Source organism: Cottoperca gobio, chromosome 15, assembly GCF_900634415.1.
Source record: "Cottoperca gobio chromosome 15, fCotGob3.1, whole genome shotgun sequence".
NCBI lineage: Eukaryota > Metazoa > Chordata > Actinopteri > Perciformes > Bovichtidae > Cottoperca > Cottoperca gobio.
In genome coordinates this window covers 7,924,780-7,931,743 of record NC_041369.1, presented here as the reverse complement: position 1 = coordinate 7,931,743, position 6,964 = coordinate 7,924,780, and the positions used below count along the sequence as shown (strand labels likewise).

At 39.4% G+C, this 6,964-nt stretch overlaps 1 protein-coding gene across 19 annotated transcripts in view; it reads left to right on the top strand.

The window, feature by feature from the left end:
• Nucleotides 1-5,525, top strand: part of ablim1a (actin binding LIM protein 1a) — a 47,749-nt gene extending 42,224 nt beyond the window's left edge. For 15 of the 19 annotated variants that reach the window (XM_029449437.1, XM_029449447.1, XM_029449443.1 and 12 more), the window contains 8 exons: nt 152-240; nt 819-942; nt 1,144-1,205; nt 1,733-1,793; nt 2,044-2,051; nt 2,582-2,656; nt 4,141-4,221; nt 4,467-5,525. In XM_029449437.1, coding sequence (XP_029305297.1) covers nt 152-240; nt 819-942; nt 1,144-1,205; nt 1,733-1,793; nt 2,044-2,051; nt 2,582-2,656; nt 4,141-4,221; nt 4,467-4,580 — 614 coding nt within the window. In that variant the 3' untranslated portion in view covers nt 4,581-5,525. Of the gene's footprint in view, nt 1-151; nt 241-818; nt 943-1,143; nt 1,206-1,732; nt 1,794-2,043; nt 2,052-2,581; nt 2,657-4,140; nt 4,276-4,466 lie in introns of those variants that run through there. The other 4 variants (XM_029449438.1, XM_029449436.1, XR_003833503.1 and 1 more) reach the window with 4 other exon arrangements.
• The last annotated feature ends 1,439 nt before the right edge of the window (nt 5,526-6,964 follow it).

Here is a 6,964-nt window from a genome sequence, read left to right as displayed (position 1 = left end):
CTTTATGTGTGTGTATATATATATATATGTATATATATATATATACATATATATATATATATATATATATATATATATATATATATATATATATATATATATATATGTGTGTGTTTTATATAACTTTTTGGCTCTTGTTTGGCACCCGTAGGTTCAGAAGGGGGAGGGAGACGATCCAGAGAAGAGGAGGAGGAAGAGACCTTGAAAAAAAAGCAGCTCCACGAGGAACATCTCAGCAAGGTCAGTGAGATAACGTTGAATCTTTAACTTAAAGGTATAATGTAACTTTAAACCTTCGTTATAAATTTGGTTGAGTTGTGTACTTATATTTGTAACAATTTTCAAACCTAGACAAATCTTTGCCCATCCGTTGTTGTTGTCTGCCAGAAGCAGTCATACATTTACTTTTTAGCCATTTAGCCATTTTTACAATACACTTTTTTGATCAAGGTGGTTTTTAGCTACAGTATATCTTTTAGGATTTTAGTCATCCGACGTCCCTTTGCTCGCTGAGCAGCGTCGGAGTAACACAGATTCTTTAACATGAAACGATTTTAATCACCTGGTCCGTTTGTTTTTGTGGAGGAGGAGAACTCTGATCCCACGGTACTTCACAACGTCACCAAACTCCGTCTTTTGTTATTGTTTTAATTGAGAGACCCCTAGCTGCACAAAGTTGCAAATTGTGCATTTTTCATCTGTATCTTTGACTGAGGTGAAAGCCATACATGCATGCTTTGTATCCTTTAATGTCATAGGTTGGTGTTTATCTGTGGATATACTGTAAATTATTTGAATGTGTGTGTGTGTGTGTTTAGATTCAGTCTGGTTTGGGAAAGCTCATTCTGAAGGAGGAGATGGAAAAAGAGCAGATCAGGGAGCGTCACGCACGTAGCCTCTCTGCTCAGCGCTACGACCCCAAACAGACCAACTGTGACGCAGGTACAGAGCAGCTTCATCAGCTAATATGCTGTTGAGTTGTCAGCAATGTACTGTAACACAAGGTCTTTGCTATATAACACGTGTAGATCATTGCATTTGTTTTACTGTGACATGTCTGGATCATGAAACTGCTTCAATTCCTCATTTTGGTCAGCATCTTTTTATTTTCAAATATAAATGTGAACGTTATTTATATTTCAGAACCAACTTCTCCAACCAAAACTAACTCTCTGCCCGGCTATGGAAGGAATGGGCTGCATCGGGTGAGAACTCACTCATACTAACAAGATTGCTGTTGATTATGTAACACAGACAGTACAATTCTACCGAAGCCCAAGTGAGAAATAAATAGCTTTTTCTCCCCTTGTTTATGACTTAAGAACAGGTCACGTTCACTTCTTTCTAAATTCCTCAATTTTTTAAATTGTGAAACTGGTGGGAAAAAAGGTTTTGCCAAAAAAAACCCACCTTGTGTTTAGAGTGTATGCGTTTAGTCTCTTGTGACCAAAAATGAGTTTTACAACTTTCTGTAGAAAAATGACAAAAATTCCTGACACTTTCTTCTCACTTGCCTTTCAAGGCTTCCGTAAAAAGCAGAAAAATGACAAGTTAATCCCCATGAAGCCGCTATTGCATGTTAAATGTATTATATTTTGACACTAATGCCAGTAACACTAATTACATACATGTTCTATACATAATAGTTATAATTAAATCCTATTCAGGTTCTAAATAAGCAACAAAATACCCATATGTTGATGTTGATGTACTGTTGTCTGTGTTCCTGCAGCCCCAGTCAACAGACTTCACCCAGTACAACAGCTATAGTGACATGTGTGGAGGAGGCAGAGGTGAGAGCTGCTAACAGACTGTGGCCACCAAGCAAATCTCTTGCCAATGTCACCAGAGCTATTCAGCATCAGTTTTCAGAAATGGCTTGCTACGTGTATATTAATAGGACATGCATTTTGAAATATTTGCATAATGATTCACACGATGTGTCATCAGGGACAACAGTGTTGTAGAAAGTACCCTGGCAGGGGATTTGACAGCAAAACCATTAACTGTGAGTCTCATTTTCTGTCCCATGTTGTCCTGCAGAGTTTCAGGTATGTCTCTCATCTGCTTTTTCACATGGCATGCTTCCTCACCTTGCATCATATATTTGCTTGCTCATTGGTTGCAAGAGGCACCTTGCCCTGAATGCACACCGCCCACTCCTGCTACATGCTTGCATCACTGATTTAAAGTCAACTACAGGGCATGCAGTGCAGTGATTTCAAATGCTCAAACATGCACTGCCCAGTAGCTGAGCCAGTGTACTGTAAACGCAATGTGCAATCATCGCCTCATGTCTTGTTTTTTGTGTTGTTTACCAATGTTATGACTCCAGCTAAATGTCATATTTTAAATACATTATTTTAAAATTCACCCTAGAAGAAAAAAAAAACTACAGAGACATTCAGAAAACATGTAAACGACTGCCCATCTTGAATATTAATTAAGATACTGAAAAGTATCCAAGCTCCTTGCTCCATCCAGTGACAACTGTGTCCACAGCCATTAGTGGACATGTTCATGCCATTAACCCTTCAGTCCCCTTCCACTATATTACATTTGTGTATGTTCTATTCTTTAGCACATTAAGGATGGCCGTGCAGCACTTGCAAGGATGGACAGGGGAGTATCTATGCCTAATATGTTGGAACCAAAAGCAAGTATCTTCTTCTTTTTGCACTGATGACAGTCTACACTGAAATATGTTACGGCATTCATACATTGTTGACTTATTTAAAGAGATAGTTTGGATTGTTTGCAGTGTGGTTGTATGAGGTACTTATTATACTTAGTATTTCCTACAGTAGATGGCCGTCGGCACGCTCCCAGTTTGGAAAAGCAGGCAGGGGTTACCACACGGAAGCAAAGCAATGCACTGCTGTGGACGGGGGCAGCAGCAAAATCAGTTTAAGTGTACGCTATATTTAGAATACTTTCATCACTTTATCTTGCTGTCAGAGAGCTCGTTCTGCCTGTGAACTGAGGCAGTTAGAGCCATCATCTTACCTTCGTAGATTTCAGTGTTCTTCAAGTGAAATGACTTTGTAGAGAGCATAAATAACGGCTTCAGTTCCCAATCAGAAAGAGCTGTCTGCGGTGAAAATATTATGACTGTAGCTTACATTTAAACTTGTATTGACTTTTTTGGTGGCTCAAATACATTTTGCTGCTGTCCCTGTCCCTGTCCACAGCAGTACATTGCTTAGCTTCCGAGCGGGAACTCCCGCCATGTACTGTAGGTAATACACTGAATATGGATAAGCACCTCATACAACCCCACTTCAAAACATCCAAACTGTCCCTTTGAGTGCATTATAACTTGTAGACACATTTGCATCTCTGCAACTAATTTAGCGATAGTCTAACTTCGATAAAAAAAGAAAAGAAGAGACAAGCCCTTTGGCCTCGTAGTGCGGGGACATTGGTGGAAGAAATAGGAAACTAAAAGAGATTTTTACTGGACTTCTGATTTAGCATGCTGCTTCAGGAGCTGCCGAGTCACGCTTAGCATGCTGGCTTCCCCATGCTCATCTGCACATAGCTTTGACTTAAAGTGGCTGGATACTGTATGCAGCATACAGTGGAGAATCCAATGCCCAGATTGTCACCCACACAACTCATATCACTGCATAGTATATAAGAGATTGTACATTACTGTGTGGATATGAGTTGGTCAGAGGCCTCAAACAACTTCTAGTTGCTTATTATTGAGCATTTCAGCTAAATAAACAACTATCGTTTGCCAGTTTCTTCTTGCACAGAGGGGATTAGATATTTAGAGAAGTAGAAGCACCTCAGTTTTTTGTTTGTTTTTGCATTAAATGACTCTAAAAATACAGCTAGTTACATAACTCTGTTTTGATGTTTTTGCCCTTACCTAATCTATTGCACGTTTCTACACTGAAACAAAGTGTGCACACCATAGCACCCTGCATTTCCCCCAAACAACCTAAAATACAGCTCTCACTCTCAGTCAGCCTCCTGTCACGTACCTGTTCTCCCACCCATTGTTCCCTCTGTCAGTCAGAACTACAAAAATATCCCAATTTTTAAAAAGTTTTGTTTCATTAAAATGGTTTGTGAAGGTTAACTCTAGCTTGTAGGTTTGACCTGTTCACTGACGAGTGTCTCCTTCTGAAGGTGTATCCCTATGAAATGCTCATGATAACCAGTAGAGGGAGAGCTAAACTGCCCAGGGATGTGGACAGAACCAGACTGGAGGTATCAGATTTCCACCTGACTGTCCGCAATTGATACTGGATTTCTCTACTTTGTGTAAATAACAATGTTACACAAATACAATTTGTAGCAAGGAATGTGCAGTATCCATTGCTTCTTGTCATTTTTGCAGTGGACCCCTTTTTGTGGCTTTGGTGCTAACCACGAACACCCCCCCACCTCCCCTCCCTCCTTCCCTCCCCACCCTCCCCTCCTTTGTTTTTCTCCACCTTTGTTCTCAATTCTAGCGCCACTTAGCACCCGAAACGTTCTTTGACATCTTTGGAATGGAGATCCAGGAGTTTGACAGGCTTCCCCTGTGGAAACGCAACGACATGAAAAAGAAGGCCAAGCTCTTCTAGCACTCAGAGCAGCATGCACATACTGTACATTCATCCAGATAGCACACGAAAAACTGTAATCTAGATGTAGGCTTTTGGTTTATTTCCTTTTCTTCTGGATTTTTTTGTTTTTATCCAGGCATAAATCAAGGAAGCCACAAAAATTGACAATTTTTTTTTGTTGCTCTGATGCTTCCTGAGACTGTGAGCTGAATGATTTGTCCAGTTAGACTTGCACAGGAAACAAGGAATGGGAATCTCTTCCATGTTCAAAAATGACAAAGAATGAGAGTGAATGATAAATAGGGTCATGTTATTTGGTTTGACTGCGCTTGTTTTACTTCTTGCTTTGCTTCGAGTGGAACTGCTTTCCTTTCTTTCTTGCTTGTTTCTTCCTACTATTTGTTGCTGTTGATTCCTGTGGAACTTTGTAAGTACAGTAGAACCTCATGGCGCCATTACGAAATGTCCATGCTCGTAGCTTGAACATGTGTCAGCTTTCCTTTGCTTGGGCTGAAACAGTTTTAGTCCAAAGTTTGCAAGAATCGGCTCAGTGAGTCTTTGAATAAAAAAAAGAATTAAAAAAAGCCACTGGGAAAGCAGTCAGCTGACCCATCAACTGTTTTACCGGATTTCCATGGAAACTAATCATCCGCGCACCTACACATCGCCAGTCCCCTCCCCCTACTGTACACGCCAAACTTTCATCTGACCCTAACAAAAAGAAAATGTCTCTCTTCTCAGGCTCTCATAAACACGGCCAGACACTTTCCCTTTACATGTATTGGAAGTACAAATCTTAATATATTTTAGTGCCGTATCCAACATACAGTAACCAACAAATAGATAAAAAACACCTAATGTAAGAAGCAACTGTATTTGAAAGTACTGTTTTATAAATGAAAAACCCACACTGCCATTTGTTGTATTGAAATCTAAGCCAATAAAGCTTTAAATCACCATGAACCATATGATCCTCAGCTATACCAAAGGTACCCGCCGCCTCTTTTCTGTTCTCTGTTTTCTTCTTTGCATTTCACCAATGAACACACCGCGTCTGTGATGCCACACGGGTGAGAGGTTGTCGGAGGACTGGTGGATTTTTAAGGGGCCAGTCAGACGGCGGAGCTTGTTTACTTTCTACGCAAACTCTGATTAGTTGGGGCCCCTGTGAGGAAACATGTTTTTACATGAGCTTGGCCTTTTACTATATTTACAGTATAAAGCATCTCAGGTCATCTCTGTTAGGACAAATATTCTCTGATGTCAACACACAGACGTGTGAAAAACAACCACCGAGTAAAAATTTAGTCATTATTCTCGTAGCATTGGCAACATTGAAACTTAAATTTGTGTCCTGCATATATAACCGGATCTTTTCCTTCATTTCAAGCAGCTGTTTGTATTCATATGTTCATATCGGATAGAATTAAATATTTCAATCCTGCTTGAGAAGCAATGCATCACTGTGAACATTAAATATCTTTCTGTTTTGTTAGTTAGCTTTGTGTTTTTATGCAGTTGCAAACTGATTATTTTAACCCCTCTAGATGCGTTCAAGTGCAGACTTGACAGCTGCAGCAACCTCTTTAATGCATGATATTGACATAATTATCCCACAATGATGATAAAAACAGAAAAAATAAAGAGAACCTCAAGCATGTTTAAATTCAAAGCGATTTTGATATTGATACTGAAATGAACTGACTAGTGGCTTCCTGGATGGCTGGAAGAAACACTGTTAAAGATCCCCTCCGGACTAATTTGAAAACATTTCTGCTTGTAATAATAGTCTGATAATTGTGTTTTTCCCCCACACAAAAACATTTTTCTGTTCTTTTTTTAAATTGCATCTACTCATTGTACCTCACTGAAAAATCCAGAATATATGGAAGTATTGTTCACTTAAAAAGTTAACTAGACAGAAGATGTCTTCTTCTTCACTGAAAAGTTATTTCTCAGTGTTTCAAGTTGTCACGTCACACTCTTGACCCTCTCACACTGCATATTAAACACAACTGGCTTTCAAACTAGTTGTAATGCCACAAATTCCAACGCATACAAAAGCATCTTAAACTGAGATTTAAGGTGATCACAGAGACACTTTCCAAAACACTGTGCACATATTATGTACATCACTCTGTACAGTGAGGTAACAATAAGCACATTATATTTTGGATGGAGGGGGACTTTAACATTTAGAAAATCATGGTGTGTTTTGGAAAATGTCTAGTGTGGTATAAAGCAATGTGGAGTAAAAATTGCAAAAACGGGCTGGTGTGGGGCTAGAACATATTCTCCTTTGATATCAAATGCATCACTCGTGCAGTGAATGCTTGTGAGAGCTGCAGTGTGGCCTCATTCAGTCACAGGGGGAATTATTGGGACACAACATTCATAGTTTT